The 15,369-nt window shown below is 38.3% G+C and overlaps 1 protein-coding gene across 2 annotated transcripts in view; it reads left to right on the forward strand.

Moving 5' to 3' along the window:
• TAFA4 (TAFA chemokine like family member 4) overlaps positions 1–9,565 on the forward strand; it is a 77,518-nt gene extending 67,953 nt beyond the window's left edge. For both annotated transcript variants that reach the window (XM_063348079.1, XM_063348078.1), the window contains exons 4-5: positions 258–413; positions 9,414–9,565. In XM_063348079.1, coding sequence (XP_063204149.1) covers positions 258–413; positions 9,414–9,565 — 308 coding nt within the window. The remainder of the gene's footprint in view (positions 1–257; positions 414–9,413) is intronic.
• The last annotated feature ends 5,804 nt before the right edge of the window (positions 9,566–15,369 follow it).

Below are 15,369 nucleotides of genomic sequence, written 5' to 3' on the forward strand. Positions count from 1 at the left end.
TTCTCCCTATGGCTTTGTAAGGGCCAGGGAAGACAGATTGAAAAATTGACTTGTTATGATGACCTAATCTTTATTAATAAGAATAGGATGAACTTGGGAATAAGCCAGATCCTACAAGATGCTTTGCCCCTTTGTCTTCTTGGGATTTAAACTGGCCTTTGAGAGATTTGGTATCTTGTAGGACTGTACAAAGTGGCTTTTTCTTTACGCGCTGGTGTTTTGTTTTGCTCTCCATCGCTTATCTCTGCAATTATTAGGCCAGCACCAAGTCAAGCAAGGGACATGCGAAGTTGTGGCAGTGCATCGTTGCTGCAATAAGAACCGGATTGAAGAACGATCGCAAACAGTCAAGTGCTCCTGCTTCCCGGGGCAGGTGGCTGGTACAACAAGGGCTCAGCCCTCGTGCGTGGAAGGTAAGGAGTCTCCTGCTCACTCATGATTCATTAAGATTGTTTGAAAGTTTAGTCTCCTTGATTGTTTGACTTCCCACTGCCTCAAAAGCATAATCCTTCCTTTTGTTAATTTTGGAAACATCTCTGTGCATTGATGATAATGAGCCTGTGCATAAATCTGTGTGTAATTAATCCTCTTAATATATGTACTCGTCCATTTCATGTCTGTGCCAATAAAACTTAATTTTTTCACACAAGAATTCTCCTTTAAAACTAGTCTGAAAACAGCATAAGCCAAGAAATTCAAGCTTATGATATTAACCCTTCCAGTTGTCTTTAGACTTAGCAGCTTGGCTAAAAACTCACTGGATAGTAAATGCAGCCCTAAGACTGGGCATGCAGATAGTGCTGGGACATCTGATTTTTAGAGCTGTTCTCTAGATGATTGTTTCACCATTATATGTGCCTAATGGTCTCACGCCAAACATCAGTGCTATAATGATGCCCCATGTCTATTCAGTTTCATGTGTTGTAACGCTAAATACATTAGAGTTTGGAGAGCAGAGCAAGCATACTGCTGCACAGGATGCAGCGTCTGAACTAGGACACCTATCTGATGAAGGAAAAATGTGGTACAGTTGCCTTAGTCCATCGCCTTCCTGGGCAGATGTTGAAATCCTCACAGAGCTCAACATTGCCATCCTTACACTTTTAGCAGTCTAACGCATTTGAAATCAAATTGATTGTATACACTAAAGCTGAAATCTTACTTTGACTGTAGTGTTAACCAGGCATTCTGAAGCTATATAAAACTTGCTTCCTGGAGGTTCACTCTGCACCTCGCCCCCACCACTTTCCTGTCTGGTTTACCAGCAGTTCAGAAACTGTGGGTTACACAAAGTGTATTCCCTGGAGAGGCTGCTGCTCTTGTTGTAAACAGTTATTCCAAGAAAGATTTTTTTTTTTTTAAGAAAAAGTCTAACAGCTATTAGATGCAACATTTCACTAATTCATAAGCAAGATCCTTCTATTTTAATTCTTTCTCACACAAAATTGCAACCATTACAAGTTAAATATAAAACAAAAGCTTCAACATCCAGTTTTTAATCTAATATTCAGACATATTTAGTTTTAAACAGAAAACTCTATATTTATGCGATGTGTCTGATTTTTTTTAAAATTACCGTTTTGAGAACCTCTTATTTAAGAAAGTTTTTTTTTTTTTAGGTGCTTATTCTTCTCATGCCTTGTAAAAATAATTTTACATACAACAGATAAATACAAGTCAGGCGTTGTTTTAAACTTGCTTAAGGATTGCAAGGGTGACACTGTCATTCTGTGATAGAAAGATATAAAGGCACGATACCGTAGACGCTTAGTTCAGACAATGCAAATAGTTGCTGAAAGAATTTAGTAGCTGTTTTTTCTTCAAGTATAGTTGAAATTAAATATGACAAAATATTATAAATTTAAGATTTTGGTTTCTAAAGTTGAAGCCTTTGATTCCCCCTCGCCCCTTAGAGTAATGCATTCACATGCTTCGCTTATTTTTGCAAGCATCTGGGACTGCAGTCAGTGTTACTCAGTTGCTGTTGCACAGAAACTGTAACTATCTTTCCTTAGCCTCAGGATTAGATGTGTTTTTTCCCACTCTCTACGTATCCTTCAGTAGGCTTCTACACTGTGGAAGCCAGCAACAGTTTAGGTCTTGAATTTGCATATTTCAGTCTGATACAGACATTTCATTTTCTTTTCCAGCACCTTTTTACTGAATGCAGGGCTGCTTAATTTGCCTGTATTTTGCCCTGAGCTTAAAGGGAAGGATATGCCCAAGGCACAGACTTACTTTTCTAACCAAAAGAAAAGATTTTATAGAGCAATTGGCTTGTAGTAGTCTTTTAAAGTATTTTCTTTGAACTTCAGACCTTACCCAGTATTAGTTATCGTTTACGTTAGGGCAGCAATTATCTCATGCATGGCATGCACATGGTGGTTGGTAGCTGTAGTTCCTACCTCAAATGACAGAATCATAAAATATCTCAAGTTGGAAGGGACCCATAAAGATCATCGACTCCCTGCTCCTTGCAGGACTATATTTATCAAACATATATAATATTATATGTGTTCCTTTTCCAAGTTAAGTAAAGGTGGCCTGTCCACCTCCATAAAGACCAGTGATTAATGTCTTTAGCAGGATAGATAACGTGTCATGACTCTTAAAACTAAATCATATGACTAGGAGTGTCATTGAGATGCTCCTTTAACTCTGAGAGGCTTGGTGCCATGACCACTTCCCTGGGGAGGCTGTTCCAGTGACCCTCCACCCTCAAATTATTTATGTGCTACACTGTGTTTGGACAAAATAAGAAAACAAGGTAGTTCACATTCATAAGTATGTCTCCAGAAAGTACCACCATGCACCTCTTGTGTCAGACTACGCAATTTTTAGTTATACACATAGAGATGTTCTTACCTATTGGAATTTTTGGAAAAAAGTAGCTTAGTGCTTATTAGTTTTTATAGCAAATATGATTAAGTATGTTCTATTTGGATTTAGAAAATATGTTCTATTTGGATTTCAGCTTCTTCTACGTGCACTCAAAAGGAAAATAACTCTGCAAGTAATGCTGGAAAACAACAGTAAATAGGATGAAATCAGTCTCTCTTATGTCGACATTGCCTGTGAACTTTCCGGGGTTTGCGCGTTTCAGCTCTTCTTGGGCAGCACCAAAAAGACCATTAAAGCAGAGTAAATGGGATCATATTTCATGTTCTATGTAGAGTAGCGGCCTTTGTAGAGCTATTGGAATGGAATTATGTTTTCCTTTCTTGACCAAACAAATCAACGGTTATATAATTAAATAATTACAATTAATTTTGTTGAGATCTGCATGGTGATTTTGCAGAAGTCTGCTGCTTCTTGCTGTTTTTAAATGAAGGTCTGATTCCAGGAAACAGAGTTGATTCTAGCTTTCCTTTAAGCCAGGCAAGCATATCACTGGTCATAGATTATAGATGCCCCATGAGAAATTAAGAATACCACAAGAAATAGATTCTCACAGTATATGGAAGACTGCAAAGGTCTGGGACTTTAGCAAAATCTAGACAAACTGTACTTACATTCTGTTCTGAACTCAAACGTGATTGGAAGTATATGGAAGTATACTATATGGAAGTATATGGAAGACTGCAAAGGTCTGGGACTTTAGCAAAATCTAGACAAACTGTACTTAACATTCTGTTCTGAACTCAAACGTGACGTTTGAGCAGCTTTCTGCTATAACCTATTTGGATTTTTTCCCCCAGTAAATTGTAACCAAATTAATATAAGCCTTTCTCATTTGAAATTTATACATCTGGTTTTAGCATTTTGCAGGTTTTTAATTTAGTTGGGTATTTTACCTTAGTTTTCTCAGTCTTGCAACATATGGGTTTCCTGACCCAGATCCCAGTGGTTTTCAGTGACAGCTTGTTTGTTAATTTGGGTGAGGGTAGAGCCTAGTTCATCAGACAGAGCTGCTTGTTGATGAGTATTGGGCGTTGTGCCCTTTTGTCTATATAGGCCATGAAATAGTCTTATAGAGCCCATTATCATGTTTTTTAGGATACAGTCATAGGCCAGCTGGATATTTACGTTTTGAAATAGGTTGACAGATGCTAAAGAATTTTACACAAGGTCAGATTTAAAGCAGCAGTTTATTGGAGCAGCATTATATGTTAAGGCTAAGCCCTGCTCAAGGAGATGGAGAATTCATGTGCCAATATTCACAGCTACCAAAATTTTAGGAAGGCCCCCTATTTGAGTCAAGGCAGAATGGTTGTTTGCATAAGTACATTCAGGCATACACCTACATGTAGAAGTGACTTTTTTTTCTTGTGAAATGTGCTAAGGAGGAAAATAAGTACTTTAGTGGTACAGAAGAAATGATAGACATCCAGGTGAGTTCCAAGGAAAAGGTGTTGAAGTGGTGCAGAAGGGAAAGTAAAAGCTAGTTAAAACTTGCAAATACAGAAAGTGAAAGTCTTAAGTGCCTTGATTGCTACAAATGAGTCCTTTTCCGTGTGGTGCAGTAATATTATGTTGTGGGGCCTAACTGACATTTATGGAGTGCTTTGCATTTCTATAGTGTCTTTCATTTCGGAAACTTTAAATATTGGTAGTAGGAGAAGCAAAAGTACTTCATTTAAAAAGAAGGATATGAAGGTGAAAAATCAATGTTTGTTGTAGACTGAGATCTTCCCAGCATTTTTACAAGGACTGTAAAATCACTTGTCATAGCCTAGATGAGAATACAGGGCAAGAACTCTTTGGGTCAGGATATTTTTTGTCCTTTGTCCATGATAACAGTTACATAGATAATTGCATTTTGATTGCATCCAACAAGAAACTGTCATTTGTGTCTTTGAACTTAGTTGTGAAAGCTATTGACAAGCATTGGCAAGCAAAAAAAGCAAGGCTAGTTCTTCTGTACACGTGCACACCTCACTTTCCTGGGTGTTATTTGAGCTTCCAAGCACAGGCCCATTGATACTTTGAGAAATGTTGCTGTAGATAAATTGAGCTGCTAAACTCAGAAAAAAAAGCAGAGCATATGAAAGAAAGTTTTTAAATATGTAGAGAGGACATACCACGCAGCCTGTAAACCCTGCCTTGAGTTGTAGCTATACTACTTGATTACAGCTATAGAAATTTTTTTCTTAGTGGAGGTCAAACTGTTCTTCTGTCAATGACTAAATTGCATTTAAAGTAGTCATGAAATTTTGTTTATCTCCATTTTCTTTATGGAAATAAACATCCTTGAGTAAGTACTTCCAGCTTGTCTAACAGCTAGTGCCAAGAAGATAAAACATTAATAACTTTTGTCTGTAGAGTAGCTATCTCCACTAAGTGCGTTAAATGCTTCTAAGTAAATCATCACTAGCCAAATCATCTTGCATCCAGGCAATTCTATTAGCCCTAGAATTCATGAGGAGTAAACGCTCAGATTGGAAAAAATGTGAATGGGACTAAAGAATTGTTTAAAAATTTTCTGTAGGGCCAAAGAGCCACAATGAAGAAAAAGGACAAGTTTGGCTGAAAGCCCATATGGGTTCCAGACTGAAGGGAAGCGAGCATATAGAAACAAGAAAACAAAAAATCAGTACATAAGAAACAGATAAAAGAAGAAATAGCTGAGAAGATTTCCCTCCCACTGTTTTTGAATGGATTTCAGAATACTTGAGAATTCAAAAGGATGCTAATGCTGTGTCAGTATTCAAAGAAAAAAAGGAAATATACAGTAGAATGAATAGTGTACTGGAAATTTATATGGAAGAAAGCTTAATCCATTGCACTAGGAAAGACATCCATATTTGTCCAGACTAAAGACAATATGAATTTGCTTGTTCAAATAGAACACACAGAAATCCTTAACAAGAAATATTGGCCCATAATGCCTGAAATATTGACATTGTTAAAGCTGAGGTGGATCAGTGTCACAGTTCTCCTTTTGGTAAGTAACAGGATGAGGAGGTACTTAACTTGTTGTTAACTAAAGAAGGTGCTAACCAACACCTACTGGGATAAACTTTGTTGTTTTTTAATTCTGATCCTGGGTAGTTTAGAGTCCTAACAAGCTGGCTAATAGATCTCTGGTCAGTTGTTGTAATTCAAAATGTATTTCAGAATACTTGAGATATTCTAGAAGTGCACTAGTATTGTGCCACTTTGGAGAGGGTAGGCAGCACGGTCTAGATACTTAGGGACAATTGAGGCTGATCTCAATCCTGTGTGAATAACTGAGAAGCTGATATGATATCCCATTAGCAAGGAATTCCTGGAGTAGAGATCACAAGAGTTTATGTGGCTTTCTGAAAAGAGATTTGACAGACGCTACTGATTCCATTTCAAGAGGAGTTTTCAAAACTAATACAGATAGTTTCTGGGTTTAATTCATGTAAACCCGGGTTTTTGAAGTTACCTTGGAAGATAATGTATAGTTTATTCAAGTAAAGACTTGGTTACTAAATAGTCTAATTAGAAGATTTAAGTCTCATGTTTTTGTAAGCTATTTAATTTTGAACCATATGCCATTGTGTGCACTGCTCGGGGTCAGCTACCTAGCCTACCTCAAAAACACATCTCTCCACAGACCCATCAGTAGGAAGCAGTAGTCAAATAGCACACACCTACTGGGATTTCACAGTGCTTAGCTCTACACCTCACACTCTACAACATTTTTAGTAATGACCTGAAAGCAAATATAGAATCTCTCCTGACAAAAAAACGTATGGGTTTCATCCAGTGGGGCAAAGGAGTAATTAATGACAAGCCCAAGGCAGTCATATGGCATAGACCTACTCAGAGGAAGTTGAACCTCTTTGAAATAACTGTCTTAATAAAGACAAACGTGTTGTGGTGCGAAACTGAAGCTCAATCATCTCAGCTTATCAGGCAGAAGATTGAAAAGTTACTTGATTGCAGCACGTTCAATACCTTCACAGGGAGAAAATGATGATTACTAACAAGTGCTGTAATGCAGGAGAAGAACGCATAATGGAAGAGGAAGAAAAGTAAGGCTGTGTGTTTCATGCTGAGATTGTTTAACTGTCAGAAAAAATGATAATGGGAGAAGTTTCTTTCTTCCCTGTTCTAGATTGGCTGGGAAGACACTATGTAGCCAAACACAACTGGGGACACAGTGAATTGCATGAGACAAGATGAGATGATGTATTGACACCTTTTGGCTTTATTCTCTATGAACCTTTTGTTTCCATGGAGTCACGTTATCTAGAGAGCGATGTCAGCAGAAGAGTTATTTCTGGCAGAGTTTCTGGCTGATTTCCAGCAAGTCAGCTGGCTAATGTCAAACTAAAGCAGTCTCCCTTCATGTGGGTGGTTGTGTATGAGGATGACATAGCTGCTCTCATTTCTTAGAGAAGTCATCTGTTGAAACCTCTCCAAGAGTGCCTCAATCTGAAGAGGAAACCTTTATGTCCTCCAGTTAGTCGCAAAGTTAAAGGGACAATAATGGTTAAAGAACTTAAGCTATGAAGATGAGCCTAAGGCTCTGATGGAGAATTTTAATGGACTAATCTCAGGGGTGTGTTTGACACAAACAGCTACAGCCAGTTAGGACGTATAGATCAGCAGAGTGGACACTACAACTACAATGAAATTGAACATAATATGGATGTAAGAATTAGTGGATTGCTACAGCAAAGAATTGGGGATTTGCTGGAAGCTAATGGAATGAGATCTGTATTAAGTATTTCAAAGTGTTGCCATTACTCTGAGGAGAGGTATCTGCACAGAATAGAAATCAGTCAACAGAAGGGTAGGAGTCACTCTCTATGAAGGTGTCTAAACAAGAGATGAATAGAAGGTGAACTATGTAGTCTATTGAAGAGCTTGTGGTTCTTGTTTGAGTTATTTACTGAGCAGTGCTTCCCATTTTCATATGTGCTTGTTTTAATAGCAGATGGTGCTGCTGGAGACGATGGGCCAGTTTCACTGTTTTCAGTTCCACAGGGTCCATGTGGACCAGGAATTTGCATGGGCTCAATTGGTCAATAATGCTGTGTGAACTCGCTCCTGTGCTGCACTTTTGGCCGGTCAACTAATGCCTTTTTTTCTTTAATCAGGTGTTAGGAGCAGGTTGATGCACTTTGTATAGATAAATAAAATCTGCTGTGTTTGGTGCATTTTCTGTGGTCTCAAAATGTATTGCACCCAAACCAATATGCAGGAGACAGGTGAGTGAGAGGTGGTTTTCAAGGTCTGAAGTTGAACAAATGAGCTAAGGTCCAAATGACTGGTGAAAGGAACCATGCGTTTATTTTATAATTTTATGAGATTGAAAGAATAGTTTATAAAAGCCAAACTGGTGTTCCAGAAGTATATTTTTTATAGTGCTTTTCACATAGGCTTAGAGTGAAAGTGCAAAAGTAATTGAATAAACATTTCAGCAATATCCCGATGTCAGCTTGCCTGCTTGTCACCCTAATTTGAATGTTGCAGAAGTACGAATCTACCTTGAAATTAAAAGGAAAAAAAGTGCTTTAAAAGAAGTAGATTAAATTATTTTTGTTCATTTCTTTTGGATGTGGTATCTTTTAAAGCATGCAGTTCAATGTTTTGTGCATGTAGTAGCATAATGCAGGCTAACTAAATCAACATTTTAAGCTATATTTTGTTCTGAAATCCAATTTAGATTATGTAAGGTTGTGAACTGATATATTTCATAATAATTTTCTGGGATTTGATGAATCCCATGAACAATGCAAAACTGAGAAATACATGCAGAGGTTTGCAGCTGTTTGTGGGAAAATATATCTGTTGTTAACAGCAGTATTATAAAGTCATGACTACATTGTAAAAATAACAAGCATGGTCTTATTAATGAAAATTAGCTTAAGGCTAGAAAATCAATAAATTTGCAGAATTAAGGTGTACTACTGTAATCTTCCAAAACGTACTGCAAAACTGGCAGTGTAAGTGCAAGTAGATTCTTAGTTAATAATCTAATGTTTGCCAGTGGTTTCCACGTTCTTATCTGCATTAGTTGCTGACAGACCTCACATGCTTACATCTCTGTGCAATTCTATTTTCTCACCCAGTGAAGGGAGAAACTGGCATTTCTTCATCCAGTCTCACATATGCATATCTGGGTTAAACAAGAAGCCTTAGTTTCATTCCACCTTATAGCAGGTACTTGACTGAAGCAAGTAAATGAAGGAGGCAAGTCGTCTCTGTAGTCAGTGGAGATGGAAAGGCACTTCCAGAGGCCAGTTCAAATGTTGGAGTCAGTCTCTGGCAGTGCTTGCCTATCTTCATGCATATGGCATCTACCATTCTGCGTGCTGGTGAAGGTTTTTAGCCACATTTTTAGCTCAAACACAATCAATGTGATTAGGTATTAAAGCAGTAACTGTTGCTTCTACTTTTGAAATCGAACAATTGAACGTTTCAGAGACAACCTCCCTAATAAAACTGACAGTAATAAAAAAAAGACTGTTTCTCTTTCCTATTTCTTTTTCTAGCTTCCATTGTCCTACAGAAGTGGTGGTGTCATATGAACCCCTGTTTGGATGGAGAGGACTGTAAAGTACTACCAGACTATTCAGGTTGGTCTTGCAGCAGTGGAAATAAAGTCAAAACCACAAAGGCAAGTACAGACATCGCCTATATTTAAAGGTGGCAGCAGTCTGCTGATAGCACTTGCTTATTGCATTGCACCTGCAGGTGTGAGCAGCAGTTCTGGACTCCTTAATGTTTTGGAAAGTGACGATTAATGCAGTTCTCAGAGAGGGAAATGTTGGATCAGAACTGCCCTTTCACTGCCAGCCTAGTTAAGTTACTGGGTGCTGGAGTCAAACTGAAGAAGGCCCTGCTTCAGTCTTCAGTGAGCAAAGAAACTGTTCAGTTGTGACTAGTGCTAGAGTGATAATTGTGTTCCGGGATCAATTCTTCTGATTGCAGACTGACTATATGGATCCAAGGTCTTTACCGCTATCACCTAAAGTTAGATTCCCGTGCTACTGGAAAGCCCTTTTAGCTTTTGAAAGAAGTAGCCTGTCTTGAGAGTTGAGAATCTGCACTGACACCAGTGGGAACTGTGCGACACTGAGCACCACTGGAAATCAGGCTTGTTCAGATCATTTCTAATTACAGGTCATCCTGTAGGCTGCTTGTTTTTTAAAAAATATACCATCCTATTTCTTAATTAATGGCCAGCAGAGAGAAAATATCATGTCTTCTGTCTGCTTAGCAATCGAAAATGAGTTCAGTGCATTGAAGTTCAACAAGTCATAGCGAACTGCACATCTAAATATATCATAAAACAGGAGTCTTTAGCAGGCAATAGGAAGGAAAGACACATGCTTAGCTTTTCCCTTTACAGCCTCTTTTAGTTGGGAATGAATATTGTTCATTAGGTTACAGTTTGAGTTAATAAGCAAATACTGACACCAAATGTTGTTTAATAATGGCTGTTCTAACGAGTGAAAACTGTGCTAATTTCTGAATGAAAGAGAAAAGTTGATGGTTTGGGCAGCTGTGGTGTGATATCAGTGGTCTAAAGCCCAGCTACAGACATTACACAGTGGCAAGCTCGCTGGAAACATCTGACCAAACCAACCAGTCTGGAAAACCCTATTCCTTTTTTCAAGATCAGAGGAATTGTTGGAAATCAATGTTATTTACCAAATGCCAAAGATGTAGTCTATGGTGTGCCTATGTCCAGCTGTTCTCCTGTGATGGATACAACACCCACATATTGACCTGCACTCTCTAGAATCACTATGGGTACTGGCAGTCAATTACCAAAAGGTATAGATCACCCTCAGCCTTTAATTTTTTTCACAGGCACTGACTTTTAATATATGTAGGTAAATAATTGTTGTAACATTACACTGAAAGGTGAGACTGTCAAAGTAGGAGTTTTAGATATTGAATAAGACAACTTCATCTCTGGCCATAGCAGAAGAGAGCTGGCACTTAATACCAAAAGGACCTTGTTGGAAAAAAATAAGCCAGGGTTAAAGACACCTGATATTTTCAATAAATACTAGAGGGATGAGGGGTAGAAGAAAGAACTTTATGTTGGCATTGATGACTATAGGCCTGAGGCATTCATTCATGCAGCTGTCTCTTCCTTCCTATGAACATTTGCCTTTTAGTTCATTGAGGTCAACTGACCACATGAGTCATGTAGCCTGTGTTCATGGCTCTTGCTCTTAAGCAGTGAAAAGAGGCAGCCTGAGTCAGTGGGAGTTTACTAATAGAAGGGCAAATTTGGCATGGATCATTTATTTTATTATCCATGACAAATATTGCAACGAGCAAACTACAGAATATGGTAATGCATTCTGATGAGTTTACGGATGTCTTTATAAAGCTAGAGTCGGACAAATCATCCTGCCTGCAATTAGACCTGTGCAAATTCATCAACTGCAGTGAGTTTGTGTGGGTCTAACAGAGGGCAGAGTGTAGCAATATGAGTCCAAATGTTGTTTCATTAAACTCTTCCTCTGCTTTGCTGGGATGTGGAGTAATGCATTTTGCATTGATTTTTATCACCTTAGGAGAAGCCTTTGAGGGGCATTTAATTGAATTGATAAGCAAATGACTGGCACCTGTGTGTAGTTGTGAAACAGTCGACTGTATTACTGACATGAGAACTGTTCATTTTCCTTGCATGGTTTTGTTTTCCTTTCACTGGCCTGTGTTGTTTTAGGTTTGAGCATGTTAAGATAGGCCTGTATTTTCTTGTGTATGCGGTTAGCAACAGCATAAGGGAGATCCTGATTCTGATTGGGGTCTTGGAGTACTGCAACAATATAAATGTAGATAAGAATAACGAAGTTAGTGGTTAAACATTACACTGAAATGACACAAGAGAGTCCTAACCTTTCACTAGTGATTGGCCATGCTTGAAAAGGGAATGGGCAGACATCCTTAAAGGGCAGATCCCTTAAAAAGGTATTCCAGTCTCTCCCTTTATGATTACTCTTTGCTAGAAATTCTTCCATCATTTGCTGTATGTGATTTACGTGTGGAAATAATTACTTTCATGCTTTTAAATAATTTGTGATTGACCCATAAAAGTTTTTTTTCCATGCATTTACCTGTGTTGTTACTAAGTGAACCCTGAAGAATTACTTTTGGGGGCTGAGACTTGACATAGCTGTATCCTCAGTAGTAGTGACGTTCGTAAAATCAGAGGACTTGTCATAATATCACCAAGCTGTTTTAATCCTGTAGTTAGTTTTTAGTATTGTACCTTTTGAGAATCCGTCTGAAATCGTGAAGTTTGTCTTTCATTGGTCTAAGTAAGAAAGGACATGCTTTGTCCAAGATTTTGTGGGTGGGATTCATTGTGCCCAGCTGGAGGCATGTTTCCATCCAAGCCAAGTTGTTTAGGATTCTCCAAAGTCATGTGGGGAGAAATGGGTGATCTCACAGCATGACTGTGCCCATCCACAAGAGTGTTCCCACGAGTACTTCTTTCTCTCTGCTGTGCCTTAAGGAAACCCTGGATGACAATCTTGCATGTAGATGTCTGCTTGCTAGACAGCAGAAGCTGTGCCACAGAATCTGTCCTGGCATCCATATTTCCTCTGTAGGTATTTTCCCTGTCTTGTGGGTGGTTTTCTCTCTATCTGTCAAGATGTAGTTGTTGCACAAATATAATGAGTAATAGTAATCCCAGATTCTGAACAAAAGCTTGTGGCACAGGCAATATTCAACTGGAAGGAAAATACAACGGAAAGAAAATTTTCCTTGTTATAAGGAAGAAGAAAGTATGATGTAACTTATTTTTTTATTTTAAAAATGAACCAAAGATTTTTCCAAACTCATCTCAATCAACAAAATTGGTATGAAGTGCATTATTAGAACTTTACACAAAGAGGACTGGATGAACTGTCAGACCAGTAGTCCAAACCACACAGCAACCTGTGTGTCTCAGTGCTGCGATACTTAAATCAGAAAGACACAGCAAAACCCTTGTGGACAATTATAGAAAATGCACACATACATGAAATTCTTCCAATTTAATAGTTGGCTTATGTCTAAAACACGAGAGTTGAGATCCATTCTGTATTAATTTTTTTTTTTTCTATGTTAGGTAGCAAAGATGATCTCATTACCATTTAAATTTCTAATCAATTTTCAAAGCTTTTTAAGACCCTTGGATCAGTGCTAGTTGGGACAATGACTTACACAGATTAATTATATGCTGAAAGAGGAAATGCCATTTAATCAGTTTTAAGTCCTCTATCTTTTCATTTTGTGAAAATATTAGAGTAACTGAAGTCTATGAAGCACAGGAGACTCCTGATGCTACTTGGTATTTAGATGAATAGTTAGTAGCTGAGTGGGACAGTTAAAACGTGAAAAGCTGAAGAGCTCGTATCGTACATCAGTTACCTCAGGGAAGGAAATAAAAACTTCTCTATGCTGTGTGTCTGTTTAGTTTTGTAACACGTCTCGACACTACAGAGCAGAGCTGACAAAGCTTTCTTCCTTGCAGGCTGCCTATTCGCATCCATTTCCAGGGTGGGAAATCTGACAGGACCCCTTCTTGCCGGGAAGCCAAACCCACCGGGTCTGCACAGTGCTGTGTGTGCGCATTCAGGCTCGCACATACATCCCTGCAGCACCCGAGGGAGTGCGCATATGGTTGTAAGGGGAAGAGACCCCAGGGTCCCACGGGAGAAGTGCTATCTGGGAGTAGCTTCTCCTGCAAGAACAATCGATCCCCTCTGCAGACCATGCTCTGTCTGATCCCTAGTTCCCCCCCATAAGATGGAGTGCTAGGAATTGGGTAGGAGTTTGTGTGAATGGTCCTTTGGGATTTCAGTTGTACACGTGCTGTAGGCATTGGTGTTGAATGCTAAGCAAAATAAATCAGAATAAGATTTCTGTGAAATGTTGGTGGCAAATTTAATAGTAAATGGCCGTTTTTTTAACCTGCAAATCTCCCTTATACTATTGAATAACGGTGTAATTAACATTTGCGTATAGGTTCTGTTTCTCTGCAAGGTATGTAGGTATGGCTGGGGCAAGTTCATTCATGATGTATTCATGTGTACAGTTACTTTGCAAAAACAAAGCACATACTATCATCCTTGTTTGATCAATTCTGTGTAGGTAACTCTTTCCTCTTCTTTTATAGGTAACACGGTAGCAAAGAATAAACCTGTGGGTCATTACCAGAACAATGGCATGTGCAACTGTTGCTTGGCTGTTACACAGAGACCCTTTTTGTGGTGATGCTATTGACTTAATTCTTTGAACTTGCAAAATTAGTCAGCAAAAAGGACAATACTTCTCCTTTCAACTGTGGCTGCAGTTCCTGAACCTGGATTTTGCTGTACAGAATGGTACATTTTAATTTCACAAGAAAACGCAAGGAGATTTGGTTCTACCTGAAATGCACCTTGGATTCCGAAGGACCTGACACCTGGCAGAAATTCGTGGAAGAACACACCTGAACTTCTGCGGTGCATCAAGGATAAGACTTTCTTAATGACACTAAGATATGTAAAGTTGTTTTAAATGAGTTTAGATCATGAATGTAACCTAAGGAGTCAAAGAAAGAAAATGCTTATGTTAGAACTGATACAGATGATCTTAAAGGTCTTTTCCAACCTAAATGATTCTGATTTTTATGGATTGGTCTGAGGTACTTCTCACATACAGTACAATACAAAAATACAAAGCTGATCCCAATGCTAAATGAGTTGACGCGACAGTGTTAGTAAATGATGTCTTAGTGTATTTTCAGCTGTGACGTAGTAACTATCAAGGTTGTATGAAGGTGAAAAGGTGGAACTTACAAATCAGTAGCAGTTGTTATAGGGCATACTTTGGTTATATCTGTGCAATTAGATTTATTTCCTTAGATAGTTCTAGGTGGTTTAACTTTTACATTCATAAGTGATGGCAGGAAAGCATGAGGAAGAGACAAAATTTGAAAGTAGACATAGTTTTTCTTGTCCTAAAATAAATCCATTCTCTAGGGGAATAGCAAAGTATACATATTCTTGCCTCTTTGAATCTAGATATGGAAAAGAATTTAGCCATTAGCTAGAAATATTAATTCAATCCCTCAAAAAAAGGAGAGCATGCTTGTACTGCTTAAGGAAGGCTTACTGGAAGGAGGGTAATTTGTTTGGATTTTCATAGCTTTGGTTATAACCTAATAGGTAACATACTTAAAATTCATAAGCAAAATTCTAGATAAAAGCGAATCTTCACTTTCAATTAGTTCTTGTTCAGAATTATTATAATAATTAAATGTCCAGTTCCTTGACAGACTGAATTTCCAAGTGGTTACATTTTGTGACACGTAATTGTTCCATATTATTGTAGATGCATTTCATACTGTTTTTCTTATTTGCCTGTTACAGTTTTTTGTCATTGGTCTTCACAAATAGAACAGCAAGTAGAGGTGAAGCTGTAGCCAGTCTGTTCCCCATTACATCATTTTGT

The sequence above is a fragment of the Chroicocephalus ridibundus genome, chromosome 10 (assembly GCF_963924245.1).
Source record: "Chroicocephalus ridibundus chromosome 10, bChrRid1.1, whole genome shotgun sequence".
Taxonomy (NCBI): domain Eukaryota; kingdom Metazoa; phylum Chordata; class Aves; order Charadriiformes; family Laridae; genus Chroicocephalus; species Chroicocephalus ridibundus.